Source organism: Scyliorhinus torazame, chromosome 6 (assembly GCF_047496885.1).
Source record: "Scyliorhinus torazame isolate Kashiwa2021f chromosome 6, sScyTor2.1, whole genome shotgun sequence".
Classification (NCBI taxonomy): Eukaryota; Metazoa; Chordata; class Chondrichthyes; order Carcharhiniformes; family Scyliorhinidae; genus Scyliorhinus; species Scyliorhinus torazame.
This window is the reverse complement of record NC_092712.1, coordinates 46,364,297-46,384,653: the sequence shown is the minus strand read 5'-3', so window position 1 is coordinate 46,384,653 and position 20,357 is coordinate 46,364,297. Positions and strand designations below refer to the sequence as shown.

The following is a 20,357-nucleotide window of genomic DNA, read 5'->3' as shown; positions in this document are numbered from 1 at the left end:
TGTATTCTGCTTCGTTATTGTAATTTTACCTCCAGGTCTTGTTGGCCTATTTTGTAATTTTACCACTTGACTCCACTCTGCTGGAACGTAGGAACAGGATCAGGCCATTCAGTCCCTCAAGTCATGCAACTAGATCATGGCTAATCATCTATCTCAATACCATTTTCCCATGCTATCTAGTATTCCCTGATATAATTAGTGTTTAGAAATCTGTTGATCTCTGCCTTTAGCATGCTCGATGACTGAACTTACACTGTGCACTGGGGTAGAGAAACATTTGTGAATTCTGTAAGATCTAGAATGTTTATTTTACGCTCAGCGCATAGGGGAAAAAAGGAAACCTGTTGTTTTCCTTCGGCAGATGAGTGCTTTATTTATGGAAATATGAGGTTTCATAATCACCCAGTATCATCAATTGGATTTATTAAACAGCTGTTAAGTTGCTCCTCAGCACGAGTTGAGAACGTTTAAATTTTCATTGATTTACTGCGACGGTTGAGAGTGAATTGTTATCCTTTTATATAGTACAACTAATTAAAAAGTAAATTCTCTTCTTCCATGTGCCACCCTTCCCCCATTTTTACCTGGTTTAGCAAAACCATTTATAAGATCATTCTTTTTGGCTCTTTTTTTTTGGTCGATTACGAATATCGGTTAGGGATTTTCAATTATGCTTAACTGGTGAATTGAATTGTGATTTAAAAAAAAAAAAAAAAAATTCATGGAATGATGTTGAAATAATTAATATCAGTATTGATTGAAATTGGTTTCCTTTGCATCAAGATTTCAAAATTATTAGTGGTAGCTGCATTATCACAAGTGACTCTCCAGGTCAAGTGTATTGTTACTAGGTCCCAGTTGCACAAAAATGATGGAAAGCAGAATGAAAGGGTGAAATGTGAAAAATATCATCTTAAGCTTATGTATTTACCTGATGTTTTGTACTTTTTTCTTCTTATTGATCTTCCATATTATAGATGACCCTTGGCTGGGAAACGGGGTGTCATTCTCCTAATGGCCTGGTATTCAGTTTATGAAGTTCTCACTGAAGTTCTGAATTTTGAATAATGCTGCTTAGATCAGGATGTGTGGTATTGGTATTAATGCCAAACTCTTGCACAAAGAAACGTGATACCCATTCCAAAATGGATGATAAGTAGTCGGAGGAACTGCCTCTGATGAATCTGGCCAAACTTTGTGTTAGTGCTCTGGATCATACAGTCCAGTAAGGTCTAATTCCTTGTCGTGTTGATTTAGCTGCTCTCAGCCACTATGAAATGGGAGGTTTGTGGAGTAAGGTCCCCTACAGGTGCAAAGTTCTTAATTGTTGTTCAATTAAGGGATGACGTAGTGGTATTGTCGCAGGACTAGTAATCCAGAGACCCAGGGTAATGCTCGGGGGACCTGGGCTCGAATCCCACCAGGACAGGTGGTGTAATTTGAATTCAACAAAAATCTGGAATTAAAAATCAAATGATAACCGTGAAACCATTGTCAATTGTCGTAAAAGCCCATCTGGTTCACTAATGTCCTTTAGGGAAGGAAATCTGTCATCCTTACGTGGTCTGGCCTACATGTGACTCCAGACCCGTAACAATGTGGGTGATTTTTAAAAAGTTATTTTTTCCTATTAAGAGACAATTTAGCATGGCCAATCCACCTACCCTTTGGGTGGGGTGAGACCCACGCAGAAACGGGGAGAATGTGCATACTCTACACAGACAGGGACCCAGGGACGGGCTTGACCCCGGGTCCTCTGCACCCGTGAGGCAGCAGTGAAAACCACACTCCACCATGCCGCCCTATGTGGCTGACTCTTAAATGCCTTCAGGGATGGGGAATAATGCTGACCCAGCCAGCGATGCCCACATCCATAAACAAATAAAGAAAAAAAGTCACCATAGTCCCAAATCCTTTCCCCTTTGAGGGGAGTGCTGACTGCTTTGATCTGAGGATCACCACACCTCAGGCGAGGGGCAAGGTTGAGAAGGCAGGCCTACGTGAATAACCACAACTGATACTGGAATTAAACCTGCGCTGTTGGCCTTGCTCTGCTGCGCTAAACCAGTGTTTTAAAGAAAGGTGTGCGTTTATTTAACTAGAAAAGATAGCTAATAGTAATTTTGCACTTTCCACTGCAGGCTGGTGCCATGGAAATAATCATTAATAAGGATGAGGATGAAAACTCCATGCACAACACCGTTGTTCTGTTCTCTACAAGTGACAAATTTACATTAAAACAGGTAAGGAGGAAAGTCCTTGATGAAATAATAAAACGTTAGTTTAATAAAATCCTGTTCACCTTCGACAATCTAAAGCATAGTCTTCAAATTTAGGGCGCATAGGAGTGAGGATTGGTTACCAGATAAAAGTGTAAGAATGCATGGATCATTCTCAAGATAGCAGGCTGTGACTATTGAGGTACCTCAAAGTTCGCTGCTTGGCCTCAGCTATTTGCAATCTACATTAACGATTTAGATGACTGGGTGTACTGCATCCTAGTTTTCTGTCCAAACAAAATTAAGAGGCAATGTAAACTGTGAGGAGGATACAAAGAAGCTGCAAATACTTGCCTTAGAGGGGATACAACAAAGGTTCAAAAACTGATTCCTGAGTTCAGGGGATTGTCCGATAATGAGAGACTGAGAAGCAATCTAGATCTCGGTATAGAAATCAACGAAGGGAACTGTGATATAATTGAACAAATTTGTACTGGGAGGGGGAGGAGATATTAGCGGTTTTAACGGGCTTAAAAGTGGATAGATTTCCGGGCCCAGATGAGATGTATCCTAGGCTGCTGTGTGAGGCAAGGGAGGAGGTTGCAGGGGCTCTGACGCTAAATTTCAAATCCTCTCTGGCCACATCAGGACAACTGATGTGGTAACATTATTCAAGAAGGGAATAAGGAAAAAACAGGTATATAAAGGCCAGTGAGTCTAACATCAGTGGTAGGGAAGTTATTGGAAAAACCTTTTGAGGGTCCGAATTAATCTCCACTTGAAGAGGCAAGAATTAATCTAGGATAGTCAGCATGGCTTTGTCAGGGGCCGATCATGTCCAACACATTTAATTGAATTTTTTGAGCGCGTGACTAGGTGTGTAGATGAAGGAAGTATGGTTGATTGTAGTCCATGGATTTCAGTAAGACTTTTGACAAGGTCCTGCATGGAGACTGGTCAAGAAGGTAAGAGTCCATGGAACCCAGGGAAAATTGGGTCCAAAATGTACTTTGTCGCAAGAGGCAGAGGTTTATGGTCAACGGTTATTTTAGTGACTGGATGCCTGTATCCAATGGTGTACTGCTTGGACCCTTGCTGTTTGTAGTGTGCATTAATGAACTAGACGTGAAATTAGGAGGTATGATCAGTAGGTTTGCCGATGACATGAAAATTGGTTGTGTAGTAAATAGCAAGGAGGAAAATCTTCGATAACAGGACAATTTAGACGGGCTGGTCACATGGGTGGAACAGTGACAAATGGAGTATAACCTCAAGTGTGAGGCGATGCATTTTGGGAGGACGAGAAAGGCGAAGGAATTCACAATGAACTGTAGGATGCCATGAAGTACAGAGGACCAGAGGGACCTTGGGGTGCATGTCCAAAGATCCTTGAAGTTTACAGGACAGGTAGATAAGGTGGTTAAGAAGACATATTGCCTCTATTAGTGAGGCATAGAATATGAGCTGGGAGGTTATGACGGAACTGTATAAAACGCTGGTTCGGCCACAGCTAGAGTACTGTGTGCAGTTCTGATCGTCACACAATAGGAAGGATGTGATTGTACTAGAGAGGGTGCAGAGGAGATTCACCAGGATGTTGCCTGGGATTGGGCGTTTCAGCTCCGAACAGAGGCTCGTTAAGCTGGGGATGTTTTCCTTTGAGCAGAGAAGGCTGAAGGGGGGGGGGGGGGGTGTCCTGATCAAGGTGTACAAAATTATGAGGGTAGATATGAAGGAACCTTTCCCCTTTAATAAAGGGATCAATACCATGGGACAGGAGATTTAGAGGGAATTTGAGAAAAACTTTTTTCACCCAGAGGGTGGTAGGAATCTGGAAATGACTGCCTGAAAGGATGGCAGAGGTGGGAACCCTTAACATTTGACCAGCATTTAGGTGAGCACTTGAAATGCCATTGCATACAAGGCAATGGACCAAGTGCTGAAAATTGGGATTAGAATAGATGGGCGCTTGATGGCCGGTGCAGACACCATCAGTCAAAGGGCCTCTTTTTGTGCTGAAGACTCTATGACTCCATACTTCTTAGCATTTGGAAGCATGAGAGGTGAACTCCTTGAAAACTTTAAAATGCTTCAGAGACTTGATGAGGTAGAAGCTAGGAGCATGCATCTGGCCGGGGAGTCCAGAACTAGAGGTCACAGTGTCAGAATAAACAGTTAGCCATTTAGACAAGCAATTTCTCCACTCCATAAGACCATACGACATAGGAGCGGAAGTAAGGCCATTCGGCCCATCGAGTCCACTCCACCATTCAGTCATGGCTGATTTCAACTCCATTTGCCCACTCTCTCTCTCCATAGCCCTTAATTCCTCGAGAAATCAAGACTTTATCAACTTCTGTCTTAAAGACACTCAACGTCCCGGCCTCCACCGCCCTCTGTGGTAATGAATTCCACAGACCCACCACTCTCTGGCTGAAGAAATTTCTCCTCATCTCTGTTCTAAAGTGACTCCCTTTTATTCTAAGGCTGTGCCCCCGGGTCCTAGTCTCCCCTGCTACTGGAAACAACTTCCCTACGTCCACCCTATCTAAGCCATTCATTATCTTGTAAGTTTCTATTAAATCTCCCCTCAATCTCCTAAACTCCAATGAATACAATCCCAGGATCCTCAGACGTTCATCGTATGTTAGGCCTACCATTCCTGGGATCATCCGTGTGAATCTCCGCTGGACCCGCTCCAGTGCCAGTATGTCCTTCCTGAGGTGTGGGGCCCAAAATTGCTCACAGTATTCTAAATGGGGCCTAACTAATGCTTTATAAAGCTTCAGAAGTACATCCCTGCTTTTATATTCCAAGCCTCTTGAGATAAATGACATTGCATTTGCTTTCTTAATTACGGACTCAACCTGCAAGTTTACCTTTAGAGAATCCTGGACTATGACTCCCAAGTCCCTTTGCACTTCAGCATTATGAATTTTGTCACCGTTTAGAAAATAGTCCACGCTTCTATTCTTTTTTCCAAAGTGCAAGACCTCGCACTTGCCCACGTTGAATTTCATCAGCCATTTCTTGGACCACTCTCCTAAACTGTCTAAATCTTTCTGCAGCATCCCCACCTCCTCCATACTACCTGCCCCTCCACCTATCTTTGTATCATCGGCAAATTTAGCCAGAATGCCCCCCCCCCGTCCCATCATCTAGATCGTTAATATATAAAGAGAACAGCTGTGGCCCCAACACTGAACCCTGCGGGACACCACTCGTCACCGGTTGCCACTCCGAAAAAGAACCTTTTATCCCAACTCTCTGCCTTCTGCCTGACAGCCAATCGTCAATCCATGTTAGTACCTTGCCTCGAATACCATGGGCCCTTATTTTACTCAGCAGTCTCCCGTGAGGCACCTTATCAAAGGCCTTTTGGAAGTCAAGATAGATAACATCCATTGGCTCTCCTTGGTCTAACCTATTTGTTATCTCTTCAAAGAACTCTTAACAGGTTTGTCAGGCACAACCTCCCTTTAGTAAATCCATGCTGACTTGTCCTAATCCGACCCTGCACTTCCAAGATGACAAACCGTGGAAGTCTTTGTCTCACAGCTTTGGATACTTGTTTGAGACTTTTTAATATAGAGGTCAATAGATTACTGGGTAGTAAGGGAACCAAAGCTATATGAATAGCACTGAAAGGTGGAACTTTAGGTATTGTAGATGATCAGCCAGGATCTTGCAGAATGACATATCAAGCTCAAAGGACACTACTCCTATTTCTTTTTAACCTTGCATGCTCAGCAGTATGAAACCCAAACTATAGTTAGGTAAAGGATTGACCTACTGTTTATTTACAGCTTTGGCTGAATCTTGTCACTTTTCGATTTTATGACCAAGGTTCATGCTTGTAATGGAAGATTACAGAGTAAAAGTCTCAAACTTCCATCTAACATAAATGGAATGCCGCTTATTCGGTAACCGTAATGTTTATGGCCTTAACGATTATAGGGTGGAAGGAAAGACTGGGATATTCAAACACTGATTTAAAATAATGGAAGCTCTAGTTATAAAAACTGAGACAAAAACAGAAAATGCTGGACAATATCAGCAGGTCTGGCATCATATGTGGAGCGAGAACAAAGCCAACTTTTCAAGTCTGGATGACTCCTTGTCAAAGCCAATTTGTTTTTTATGAAAACTGTGTTAGACGTAACCCGGCAACAATAAAGAAGTGACCATAGTCACTGTTCTATTATAGTGATTGTGATCTGATCTTCCCTACAGTAATTTGCATTGTATATCACTTATTTAGCATTCTTAATGAAAAATAAAAATTTAAATTCAAATTAGAGGTAGCTTAAGGGAAACGATATTGAGCTGCAAGATAATTAAGAGGGACAACTGAAATTCTGGTCAAAAAGCTTAATTTTGGAGAAAGTTTAAAGCTATGGAGATACAATCACCAAGGACATATTAACCTTTTTGATATCAATTGAAAGTATAGGTTTGACCTGATTCTTTCCTCTCCATGCGCAAGACCAAATGGGCATCGTCTGATCTGTTGATTAATGTAATTTCAGGATATGTGTGTTGTATGTGGAAGCTTTGGGAAAGGTTCAGAAGGAAGACTGCTTGTTTGCTCTCAATGTGGTCAGTGTTACCACCCCTACTGTGTCAGTATTAAGGTAAGAGATGCTTCTGCTTGCCTGGAATCTGGAAGATGAAGCTTAAGTTGTGACATTTTCAATGAGCATGTGTTGCTCAGCCAAGTTACTGGGCTAGTACCTCGTGGTTATATTGCTAGAGTCGCATTCCAGACCACTGGACTGATGTTACAGAGACATGTGTTCAAATCCCACTAGTGCAGCTAGAAATTTAAATTCAGTTAATGAAATAAATTTAGAATTATAAACCTATTTCAGTGCTGATGACCACATAATTATCAAATTGTCATAAAAGCCCTTCCAGACGAAGTAGCGATTCATTTGCACAGAGTTCAATTTGGTCTCCTGCACTTGCTGCTCCCAATGTGGTGGTCTCTACACCGGGGAGACAAAACATTGACTGGGTGAGCGCTTTGCAGAACACGTTTGCTCACTCTTTATGCATGACCTTTCTGATGTAAACCATTTCAATTCACCATCTTGCCCACATTTCTGACCTTGGCCTGCTGTAATGTTCTAGTGAAACCCATTGCTAACTGGAAGAACAGCATCTCATCTTCCAGTTGGGCACTTAGCTTTCTGGATTTAGTGTTGAGTTCAACAAGTTCAGACCAGAACACTCTGTTTTGATTTTTTTTTTCCCAACCTCCTTCTGCCACAGGGCCAATCTATAACTTGTTCTTGTGTTTTGCTTTCAGAGAGCACTGGCCCTTGTTCTGCTGTTGACATGTTCTGCTCTTACCTATGTCACTATTAGCACCTGCCTTAGTCTTTAACACTCCCTTTGTCTTGTGTCTATCACATATTTTTCAAATCTCTCTTGAGCTACCACTATCCATGACCTATTTGCCCCACCTGCTCCACCCCCCTCTTCAACAGTGTAAAATCCATTGCATTTCTACCTTTCTTCAGCTTTGAAGTAGAGTAATGTGGACTCAGAACTTTAACTGTTTCTCTCTCCACAGATGCTGTCATACCTGCTGAGTTTTTGCAGAAATTTTTTGTTTATTTCAAATCACCAGCATCTGCAGGATTTTGCTTTCATTATGTTGTAAAAACCCATCTGGTTCACCAACGCCTGACCTACAGGTGACTCTGGACCTACAGCAATGTGGTTGGTTTTTAACTGTCCTCTGGAATATCCTGCCAAACCACCCAGTTGTACCAAACAGTTATGAAATTACTGTTGGAATGCCTTCACCAGACCTCAACTTTCTTCAGGATAATTAGGGATGAGCCATTGGCGCCCACATTCCGTGAACACATTTTTTAAAAAAAAAACCTCAACAATTGAGTGGAAGAATTCTCTTCATCTTCCCTCTGTATGTTTTGCCAATGATTTTGAATCATGACCTCTGATTATTGATTCATTTGCCAGAGAGAATAGGTTCAAAATCTCTCAATTTGAAACCTCTATAAGGTCATGTTTTATCCTTCTCTGTTCCAAGAATAGTCTTAACTTTCCAACCTCTACTCATCGCAGAAGTCCCTCATCCTTGGTAATGCTCCTCGGGAACTTTATACAATTGTTTTTTAAAAAATTGATGCATCTCTTTCAAAATGTATGTTCTGAATTTTAAAAGTTGCCTATCTTCAATTGCTGAGGAGGGGGTGAAATGAGTCCAAGACCTAACCTGTAAGTTTCAACTATGTGTATATTTACACACTGAAATCTCAATTTGCCTTTTACCAACACTCCACATCTGTCCTCGGTAATTGAAATGAAGAGGCATTCTCCTCTAATAGGAAGCATGCTTTATTTTATTTTATGGTCAACATTTGATATTTGCTACATGCAGCAATATCCTGACACCTGAGTATTCGATCGTGACAAAATGGAATCAGTCTGCAACTGAAATAATGATGAATCACCATCTTAGGAGAGAGGAAAAATAATTAAACCCAGTCTCGCCCATAAAAGTTGCAAATCTTGTCGCCACTTGTAATTTTCTTTAGTACTGCACACAAATCGGCCTAGTAAAATAAGAATTTGTTTACACCCTTCGCTACATATTCAGCCAATCTTCGGCGATCACTCGCTAATGAGTTCTGATTGTCCAACTAAGCAACTCCGTATTACTGGTCATGGTTTCTGTGGGTCGTGCATGGCTGATGAGCCCGATCCTAGAGCCACATCTTGGAGGTGGGATCGGTCCTTGGACTCTAGGTCGCAGGTATTCCTTTTTCAGGATCTTTTTCCGAGCTGCCTCTTGCCATTGGCTGTCCTTGAAGAATTGTGTCCCTTCAATCAAGAGGTTCCTCCAAGTAGGTTTCTTCTGAGCAAGGGATGATGTCTGGCTGTGTGCTGTTTCTTTTTGAGGTTAACTAATTGATTAGTTTGATGATCTTCTGGCAGAAGGGGAATTTGGGTACGTAGTTGGAGCAGAGGAAGATACAAGGATGAGGGAGGGAGGAATGCTCCAGGGTTTGCTTTGGATTGCTCTATTAAAAAACTTCCATAGTTATGTAGGTCACCACATAAGTTGCAATGCAATCCTGTTTATTGCAATTTTTTAAATATAAATTTAGAGTATCCAATTATTTTGTTTTCCAATTAAGGGGCAATTTAGTGTTGCCAATCCACCTATCCTGCACATGCTTGGGTTGTGCGGGTGAAACCCAAGCAGACACTGGGAGAATGTGCAAACTCCGCATGGACAGTGACCCAGGGCCGGGATTCGAACCCTGGTCCTCAGCGCCGTAGTCCCAGTGCTAACCACTGCGCCACATGCCACCCTTTGTTTATTGCAATTTTTATTTAGTTATTCACATGTCCAAGGCAGCTTCAAAACAATTTTCTCTTTAGACCTCTGATACCTCTTGAGCCAATATATCATGTCAGTAACTGTGCATACTTAAAGATTGGGCAGTAGCACTCATTTCAACTTGTAGGTGACAAAATCAATCAACATATTCTGTTTTTCCAAAGCACTGCTGACTGATCACCTTTGATAACCCTTGAATTGAAGATGCTGACTGAAAATGCCTTCATGGAACCCCCTATAATACTGGATAAAAGGGTCATCTGGACTCGAAACGTTAGCTCTTTTCTCTCCCAACAGATGCTGACAGACCTGCTGAGATTTTCCAGCATTTTCTTTTTGGTCCCTTATAATACTGCTCTGTCTTTTCCTTGCAGAATGACCTTTTCTTATACACTAAACACTTGGGTAAAAAATGATCTAATGTAAAAGTCTAACGCATGATTTTTGGCCTAAAAGAATGTTTTTTCATAAAGCTCATGTAAAAGTCAACCCTATTTTTTTCAGAGATCAAAGCCAAAAGATTTCAAACCAAAGTATACTCTCTACAGTCACATCAAAACCTCAATTCATTATTCATTTAAAAGTTACACCTCCCATATTTCTTCCAGTTGGTACTCATCAATTAAGACAGGAAGCATGTAGATTGATTTTGATTTTTGGGAGGCCTAGAAACTGACAGATCAAAGAAGAGTAGTGCGCATGAAAACAGGATGTAGGGATCATCTTCCAGAGCAATCCTCCAATAAATGAATGCCCAGGTCTTGGGTATTCTACTGTTGCCTTCGGCCTGGGAGATAAGGTTCAAGCTTTGCCATTCTGGCCCTTGTAAATGCCGACTTAGTGAGATTGTCTTGCCTAGTGGTTAGCACTGCTGCCTTGCATCTCCAGGGACCCGGGTTCAATTCCAGCCTTGGGGGACTGTCTGTGTGAAGTTTGTTAATTCTCCCCGTGTCTGCGTGGGTTTAGGTGGAGTGGTCATGCTAAATTGCCCCTTAGTACCCAAAAGGTTAGGTGGGGTTACTGGGTTATGGGGATAGATTGGGGATGTGGACCTAGGTAGAGAGAGTGTGTCGGTGCAGACCCGATGGGCTGAATGGCCTCATTGTGCACTGTAGGGATTCTATGATTCTAGGTGAAGGGCTGGCAGCAGTCGGGTGACACTTTCCAATGGTGTAACCCTTCCCTCTCCTGCTCCTGAGCAACAGTGAAACCACAATCTCCGTCTGAAGGTTGCGGCTTATGCCAAGGTACAATTTTGCTGACCGTTCAGAGGTCAACTGCATTGATTCCCTTGCTGTCCTGGTTAAGGTTAAACTGTCTTTAGTATAAGTCAAGGATTTATCCGAGTTATTTAGTGACACACAACATGCAGTACTAAGAAACAATATATCCCAGAGTGTATTTGGTATGGCTGCATTTCTAGATATTCTCACAAATACTTTTTCCTATTTAATTAGCATGTTTATTTATTGTTTCTGGCCGTATTCTTTGCAGAGTATTTTTCTAGCTTACTTCTCCTAATTCTTATCAAACAGGTCAGCCATTTGTTAGCCTTAACTGTTAGTAGAGCAGTTTTGTCAACTTACAGGTGCTAATATATTCAGCTACAGGCAGTGAGTATGAAAATATTCTCAAATTGGTTCTTGTAATTTGTGAATGGCTAGCTTATAAATTATAGCAATGCACCAGGGTCTACTCTTCTACTAGGTGCTCACGGTAGTCAAGAGGCTTAGGGTGTTGACTGCACATAAACTTGATGTGGAGGATAGGCATTGAAGCTATTTTTCTTCTCCTGCACAGATCACCAAAGTGGTGCTGAGTAAAGGATGGCGATGTCTAGAATGTACAGTGTGTGAGTCCTGTGGAAAAGCCTCTGATCCAGGCCGTTTGCTTCTCTGTGATGATTGCGACATCAGTTATCACACCTATTGCTTGGATCCACCTTTACAGACAGTCCCTAAAGGTGGCTGGAAATGCCGATGGTATGTTCATTGGGAAAGATTATTTTTGTAAAAGTACCGTTGAAAGCAATGCATGTAGAAGCGATAACAATAAAACAGAATAAATAGCTTATTTGGAAAATTGTATATTCATGCTGAGAAATTTTTAATAGGGATATGATTGAATAAACTAATAGTAGTAAAGTGAAGATAGACAAAAACATGAATTGCAGCAGTGGGGCATTAGTAGTTTCTTTAATTAATTTTGTAAAGAAGCCGATTCATCTGGTCAGGTGTATATGAATGTGGCCTGCCGATAATATGAAGCGACAAACTGATCACAAATATTTCAAAAGATTAATTTAAAGTAATTTCAATATTGCAGTTGAAAACTATTAATATAATTTTCAGCTTTTCAGCAGACATGACTGAAATAATACTGGAGAAAGGTAGCAAGTTTAATGTAGTGCTTACCAAGGACTGGTTTAGCTCAGTGGCTGGACAGCTGGTTCATGATGCAGAGCAAGACCAGCAGCGTGGGTTCAGTTCCCATACTGGCTGAGGTTATTCATGAAGGCCTCACCTTCTCAACCTTGCCCCTCGCCTGAGATGTGGCGATCCTCAAATTAAACCACCACCAGTCTAGGGCCATCTGGGATTATGTCAACTTTACCAAGATATACATTCAAACAGAAGCTCTTTGGCCAATCTTTATATTAAAATGTGCAGGTGGCATAGCTGGAAATTTTGATTAAATATTGGGAGGAAAATGTGGAATGGATTTGGAGCAGTTACATTTGGTGCTTTTGACAGAAGAAACATTCACCTGGAGATGTGCAAGCTGGAGGAATAGGTGTGTTTTTAAGTGAGGGGTAAAAGTCTGATGCGGAGCATCCCATTGTGCTTGGCATCAACCAAATCTTTCATATTTATGTATTGTTTCTAATTCATATACACTTGACAGAATTGGCAACTGTGTTTTCCTTCAGGAAGATGTTTATCCAATTGACTTGCAGTCAAAAGGATGAGCCACAGGAAAAGCTACTTCGTCATTTGAGAACCTGAGCTTCTATGTCACAGGTTTCCAAACTGAGAGGGAGCGAGTACAATGAGGAAACTAGTGTTGGGCGATGGTGAGACAAATGAAGGGTTGCTAGTTGTAATTCAACTGAGAATTCCCCTCAATTCTGGCTGATTCCTAATCTTGTTCTCTCCAAAATTCAGGAATCTCCTGCCACCAATGCGAGCTTGCAGCCATTACCAGTACTCTTCAGTTTAAATATTTTGCAGTTTATATTTTTTTTAATGGTTTGCCTTTTGATATGTACCTTCTGTTCACCTTAACTTTATATTTGTAAGTGCTTGAGCCCTGCGGTCCTCAGTATTATAGAGAAGTAAATAGCAAATTCCCATCCTGACGAGTCTGCTTCAGAAGTCCGTTTTAAAAAAAAAAAAAAAAAGTTTAATTCTAAGGATAATTAATTGGGAAGTAATTCTGGAAACGGAGTCCTTTTCAGCTGGCCTTGAGACCATGTTATCTGGAGATGTTGATGGGGTCTTTTCATATTAGAACTTTGCAGGGAGTCAGCTGTTTCCTTTTTGGTCATGGGCTTGTAATTGGGCAATAAATACCCTCATGCACAGTAGGCCACACTGCAATATAAAGTAAGTTAAATGGACTTGCAATAGTATTCTGATATTCAGGCACAAAATATTTGAAAATATAAAAATGAAGGTGTGCTCAAAGAGTATTTATGTTGAGAGGGCTAGAATACAAGAGCAGGGATGTACTTCTGAGGCTGTATAAGGCTCTGGCCAGACCCCACTTGGAGTATTGTGAGCAGTTTTGGGCCCCGTGTCTAAGGAATAATGTGCTGGCCTTGGAAAGGGTCCAGAAGATGTTCACAAGAACGATCCCTGGAATGAAGAGCTTGTCGTATGAGGAATGGTTGAGGACTCTGAGTCTCTACTTGTTGTAGTTTAGAAGGATGAGAGGAGATCTTACTGAAACTTACAGGATACTGCGAGGCCTGGATAGAGTGGACGTGGAGAGGATGTTTCCACTAGTGGGAAAAACTAGAACTAAAAGGACGATCATTTAAAACCGAGATGAGGAGGAATTTCTTCAGCCAGAGGGTGGTGGATCTGTGGAACTCTTCGCTGCAGAAGGCTGTGGAGGCCAAATCACTGACAACTCAGTGCCAATAGTGCTGAGTGTCTCCAAGGAGCGTCTTTATGACAGATCGATAGGTTCTTGATTAATAAGGGGTTATGGGGGAAAGGCAGGAGAATGGGGATGAGAAAAGTATCAAGAATAGCGGAGCAGACTCGATGGGCCGAGTGGCCGAATTCTGCTCCTATGCCTTAAGGTCTTATAATGTTACAAATTTGATTGTTGTTTTTAAATATTTTCATGTCAGTATTTTGTTAAAACAATTATATTTCAATTTGAGAAATGCAAGAATCCACACTTTGGCGTCTGTTCGGGTACACTGAGGGAGAATTCAGAATGTCCAATTCACCTAACAAGCACGTCTTTTGGGACTTATGGAAGGAAATCGGAGGGCCTGGAGTGAACCCTTGCAGACAGGGGGAGAACGTGCCTCCGCACAGACAGTGACCTAAGCCGTTAATCGAACCCAGGTCCCTGGCACTGTGTTAACCACAGTGCTACTGTACTGCCCATGTGCTGATGTAACATATCAACAAGGTAGCAAGTTAGCTTTGGTCATGCTCTGAATTTGTTTATCGATCGTGACCCACTAGTTTTCATGTATACTCTTGCTGTCCTGTTAAAATTGATATATGTGAAACGAGGTTGATTTCAGGATTAATGTTCCTCATAATTTGGGTTCAACGCAGCTGGATAGATGTTATTTATATTGCCATAATAAGTTTAAAATGTTTGAATATTCTCACTTAAAACAATTTTATTTGAAGATGAAGTAGCAAGAACATGGTGTCCTTTCTCCAAAATATGACTTCTGCATACATACTATGTTATTGCCATGTCTGGAGATCTAACCTCTTTGGTATTTACCATTCAATCCTTAAACATTGGACCACTGTTAGATTCTTCAAGATCTGTCTGTTGAGGTCAAATCACACTCTTGTGTTGCAATCAGCCTTCTCTTAATTTTGTAGGTGTGTTTCTTGCATGCAGTGTGGGGCAACCTCACCTGGTTTCAAGTGTGAATGGCAGAACAATTACACGCACTGTGCTCCTTGTGCCAGCTTGGCTGTCTGCCCAGTCTGCAATAAGAACTACAGGGAGGAAGAGTTTATTATACAATGCCGGCAGTGTGACAGGTGGGTGCATTCAAAATATTCCTAGCATATGGACTGTATGAAATGGAAAACTGAGACCAATGAATTATAATGATTGCATAACTATAATTACATACATCATAAATTGAATACATCATTAACAAAGGATGCTGTCAAAAAACGAGTGTAGGAATGTCCATTACTGTGTCTTAGTGTCAACTTGAGTAAGCCATTTGGGCTAAACAGGGCACTTGCCACATGAAACGTGTTGGATTTGGATTAGGATTTTGATTATTGTCACGTGTACCGAGGTACAGTGAAAAGTATTTTTCTGCGAGCAGCTCAACATATGAAAAGAAAATACATAATAGGGCAACACAAGGTACACAATGTAGTTACACAATGTAACTACATAACACCGGCATCGGGTGAAGCATATAGTGGTGTAGTGTTAATGAGGTCAGTCCATAAGAGGGTCGTTTAGGAGTCTGGTAACAGTGGGGAAGAAGCTGTTTTGAGTCTGTTCGTGCGTGTTCTCAGACTTTTGTATCTCCTTTCTGATGGAAGAAGTTGGAAGAGTGAGTAAGCCGGGTGGGAGGGTCTTTGATTATGCTGTGTTGCTCTATTTTTTTATCTCGGTGAACGACAAGCTTTTGCCTTATATTGATCAAATGACCACACAATCAGTTAGTTATTTCAAAAGATGGTTTATTTACATACACATAGTTATCTCAACATGCAAACACAATATCTACTACGAGTTAAACTACACCTCTATGTTATCAGCTACAATAACCTATACTTAACTATCAGGGCGACCGGCACTGTGCAAATGGATAAAGGCCTTTATCTGGATTTCACTTGGCTGGTGCGAAGAAAGTGGCTCTGTCTCTGCTGGGCTCATCTGTCAGGTAGCGGTCGTTGGTCTTGAACTTAGCTGGCTGTTCCTGCTGCAATTGGGTGGCACAGGCCGGATTCCAGAGAGACAGAACACATGGCTGTGCTCTTTTCTATCCCTCTGGGATTTTGTGCTCTTTGGGGCGGTCCTTAACCTTGGACCCAATAGTTCGACACGGCTCTGATCACTCTTCGATTTCGGCCAATAAAGGGGCAGGTGCCTTGGTAACTGAGCGGGTTCTTAGCGGTCATTGACCTTGGCAGTTGTGCTTTCTGAGTAAGGGGAGTGGCGCCGATCAGTCTGTGGCTGTACCGGTTGCTTGATTGGAGTCCTATTGTCCTGGGAAAATGGGCAATTGAAATGTGATGCACGGGCAATGGCCACCAAAGCGAGGTTGTCGTCCAACTGAAGGCTTTAATAAGCTAGGTGTTTCCCCCAGCAGCTCAGGTACAGAATGAAGGCTGCTGGGGCGGCACGGGCTCTAAACAGCGCAAAGATGCTATGGAGGGCCTTGATGACGGTGGTTGCGGTCATGTTGGGGCACGGGAGGGCGAATGGGAACCGAGAGTACTCGTCAGTCACGTTCAGGAAGTACGTGTTGCAGTCGGTGGAGGGGAGGGGGCCTTTGAAGTCCATGCTGAGGCGTTCAAAGGGACGGGAAGCCTTTATCAGGTGCGCTTTCTCTGGCCGGTAGAAGTGTGGTTTGCACTCCGTGCAGATTTGGCAGTCCCTGGTGGCTGTCCTGACCTCCTTGATGGAGTAGGGCAGGTTGCGGGTCTTGATAAAGTGGAAAAAGCGAATGACCCCCGGTGGCAGAGGTCCTCGTGGAGGGCTCGGAGACGGTCCACTTGTGCATTGGCACATGTGCCGTGGGACACGGCATCAGGAGGCTCGTTTAGTTTCCCGGGACGATACAAGATCTCGTAGTTGTAGGTGGAGAGTTCGATCCTCCACCCGAACAGGCGCCGGAATGTGGCGACTAGGGGCTTTTCACAGTAACTTCATTGAAGCCTACTTGTGACAATAAGCGATTTTCATTTTCATTTCATTATCGTTTTTAATCTAGCCCCGCTGTGCATTATCGAACATGAAAGCAACCGACCGTTGGTCAGTGAGGAGAGTGAATCTCCTGCCGGCCAGGTAATGCCTCCAATGTCGCACAGCTTCTACTATGGCCTGGGCCTCCTTTTCGACTGAGGAGTGGCGGATTTCGGAAGCATGGAGGGTACGTGAGAAGAAGGCCACGGGTCTGCCTGCTTGGTTGAGGGTGGCCGCCAGAGCTACGTCAGACGCATCGTTCTCGACCTGGAAGGGGAGGGTCTCATTGATGGCGTGCATCGTGGCCTTTGCAATGTCTGCTTTGATGCGGCTGAAGGCCTGGCGGGCCTCTATCGACAGGGGAAAAGCTGTGGATTGGATCAGGGTTGGGCCTTGTCCGCATAGTTGGGGGACCCACTGGGCGTAGTAACTGAAAAACCCTAGGCAGTGCTTCAGGGCCTTGGAGCAGTGAGGGAGGGGGAACTCCATAAGGGGGCGCATGCGTTCAGAGTCGGGGCCTATAACTCCATTTTGCACTACGTAGCCGAGGGTGGCGAGGCGGTCGGTGCTAAACACTCATTTATCCTTGTTATATGTAAGGTTAGGGATCTTTGCGGTCTGGAGGAATTTTCGGAGGTTGGTGTCGTGGTCCTGCTGGTCGTGGCCGCAGATGGTGACATTATCGAGATACGGGAATGTTGCCCATAAACCGTACCAGTCAACCATTCGGTCCATCTCGCCCTGGAAGACCGAGACCCCATTGGTGACACCGAAGGGAACCCTAAGAAGTGATAGAGCCGTCCATCTGCCTCGAAGGCAGTGTATATGCGGTCACTAGTGCGGATGGGGAGCTGGTGGTAGGCGGACTTAAGATGCACCGTGGAGAAGACCTTATCATGCGCGATCCTGTTTACCAGGTCGGATATGCGGGGGAGAGGGTACGCGTCCAGCTGCGTAAACCTGTTGATGGTCTGACTGTAGTCGATGACCATCTTATGCTTCTCTCCGGTCTTTACCACCACTACTTGAGCTCTCCAGGGACTGTTGCTAGCTTCAATGACTCCTTCCCTCAGTTACCTTTGGACCTCTGACCTAATAAAGATCTGATCCTGGGCACTGAACCGTCTGCTCCTGGTGGCGACGGGTTTGCAATCCGGGGTGAGGTTCGCAAACAGGGAAGGCGGATCGACCTGCGGAGAGGTTCCACGCTGCCCAGGGGGCTGCCGCGTGGTCGGGAATGTAATCACGGGCGTTTCTGGAGGCCACATCCAGGGAGCCTGCAAGGGCCCGTGCCTCCTTGAGGCCTCGAGTGTCTTTTTCCAGCAATCGCTGGCGGATTTGGGAGGACAGCATACCTGCCATGAAAGAGTCCCGGATCAAGAGTTCTGTGTGGTCGCTCGCCGAAACTTGCGGGCAGCTGCAGTTTCTCCCCAACACCAGGAGCGCACGGTAGAATTCTTCCAGCGATTCCCCAGGGATTTGTCACCTCGTTGCTAGCAGATGTCGGGCGTAGACCTGTTTTACCGGGCGAATATAATGTCCTTTTAGCAGCTCTATTGCTGCATCGAAGTCTTCTGCGTCCTCGATGAGGGTGTAAATTTCCGGGTTCACCCTCGAGTGCAGGACTTGCATTTTCTGTTCCCCCGTGGGTGTGTTTTCGGCCGTTCCGAGATATCCTTTAAAACACGCCAGCCAGTGCTTGAAGATTGCCGCTGAGTTCGCCGCGTGGGGGCTGAGTTGCAGACACTCCGGCTTGATTCGGAGCTCCATCCTTTTAAATCTAGCTTATTAAATTGATGCACGATCAATGACCACGAAAGCGAGGTTGTTGTCCAACTGAAGGCTTTAATAAGCTAGATGTTTCCCCCAGCAGCTCAGGTACAGAATGAAGGCTGCTGGGGTGGCACGGGCTCTTATACCCCGCCTTGCAGGGCGGAGCTACCATACAGTTTGACCAATACGAAACATGCAATATCTACTAATGGTGTTCCAGCATTACCGGGTACCGTAATACCTCTACACAAACGACCAGAAAATGTAAACGAGCATTTCGGTCATGTCTGGTTACCTGTATTTTAGATACACATAGGCTGTGTATCTGTCTGACTCCTGGGTTGGCCATAACTCCCATGGTCCTTTGCAGGTGGCCATCTTAGATGTCTACATTCCGTCCTTTTGATCCTGAACGCAAATCGTGGTGGATCACAATATTTATCTCTGTTCATAGGCAAGGTTCTACTCTACTCTATCTTATGGTTTGGGACATTTACCTAATATTCCATTGATACATTCATAAATTAATTCATCTCTAACGGTTACTATAATTTAGGTCACTATAACGTTTAATTTATCCGCACAGTTGATCTCTAGCTAACGCTATCTAAGCTACTCTCATGCTGCTGGTGAATATCAAATAACTTATATACAGTACATCATCACATTTCTACTTAACCCTAATAAAGTTAAAGAGGTACATGGTTTATTTTTAGCAACGATTGTTGCATGAGTTCATTTTGTTGAATTCCGAAGAAGGGGGCTCGGACGGTATCTATCGGGGAGGGGGAGGCTTTTGCTCGCCATTTACAGAATCGAAGTGTCTGGATGACACTGCAGATTATTGCAATTACTAGAAGGGCCTCTACTATGTATGAAAGGGGGTTCCATTTGGCAATGCTTTCGCACCAGGTGGGGGTTTCGATGTCTGTCTTCATGTGTGGTGTAGTGTCCGGGCTAGTAGTGGTCTGTTGGGGATTGGTGTGGGGTTTATTACAAAAGTTTGTTGTGCGCGCAGTTGCTGAAGTCCAGCGATGATCCAAACGCATGTCAGCAGTCCTTGCTTCATCCTGTGTTTTCTGTTTTCCGGGTAATCCTGGGGATGCAAGCATAGTATCTGTTATTATCTTTGGTTAATATCTCGTTTTATTAGTCTTTCTCTCCTTACTCCAGTTACCCGTTATGATTGTCACCATGTGTGACTCCCTCTTTTTTTTTTTTAAATACCATTTTGGAGAGACAAGAAATGCAAATTTTTAAAGTACAGAGACTCTCACAGCTTGTGGTTGATGTGGGGAGTGGTCAGACAATTTCTTCGACCAGTCTTTCTTTACTTGCAACCAGTGGTGGTTGAGGCTTATCTTAACCAGCCGAATTTCAGGGCGGCCAGTTTTATAGAGTTTTGTCCCAGGGCTCAGAGGTAGTTCGCGCGTAGCAGCGTGTATAGCAACTGAGCAGCAACCAATTGTGTCATATGTGTAACTAGCATGTGGGGAACGACCAGGGGTCGCGGGAGGTAAAGGAAAGAAGGGGTGAGTGTACAGAACTTGGCAAAATACATTCTTTATACCACAACCAAAGAGAGGGTAGAGAAGATGAAACTAAGGCCTGCCAAAGGCAATGCAGCGTGTAGAGAACCATTCCAGAGCGTATGAAGTGATGGGAACATGAGGTGCGTGTGGGCCGCTGCGGGAGAAGAATGGGTGGAATCCCCGGGTAGGGCGGGGGTTAGTGCCGTTACTCCACTACCCGAGCTTAACTGACCGGATGAATTTGGGGTCCTCAGGTAGGGCGGGGATCAGTGCCGTGATTCCCTACCTGGGTGAACGGGAAGAGTTTGTAGT

The 20,357-nt window shown here is 43.6% G+C and overlaps 1 protein-coding gene across 7 annotated transcripts in view; it reads left to right on the top strand.

Moving 5' to 3' along the window:
• Positions 1 to 20,357, top strand: part of kmt2ca (lysine (K)-specific methyltransferase 2Ca) — a 684,766-nt gene that overhangs the window by 444,898 nt on the left and 219,511 nt on the right. For all 7 annotated transcript variants that reach the window (XM_072508182.1, XM_072508181.1, XM_072508179.1 and 4 more), the window contains 4 exons: positions 2,142 to 2,243; positions 6,749 to 6,853; positions 11,398 to 11,579; positions 14,682 to 14,846. In XM_072508182.1, the coding sequence (XP_072364283.1) occupies positions 2,142 to 2,243; positions 6,749 to 6,853; positions 11,398 to 11,579; positions 14,682 to 14,846 (554 nt within the window). The remainder of the gene's footprint in view (positions 1 to 2,141; positions 2,244 to 6,748; positions 6,854 to 11,397; positions 11,580 to 14,681; positions 14,847 to 20,357) is intronic.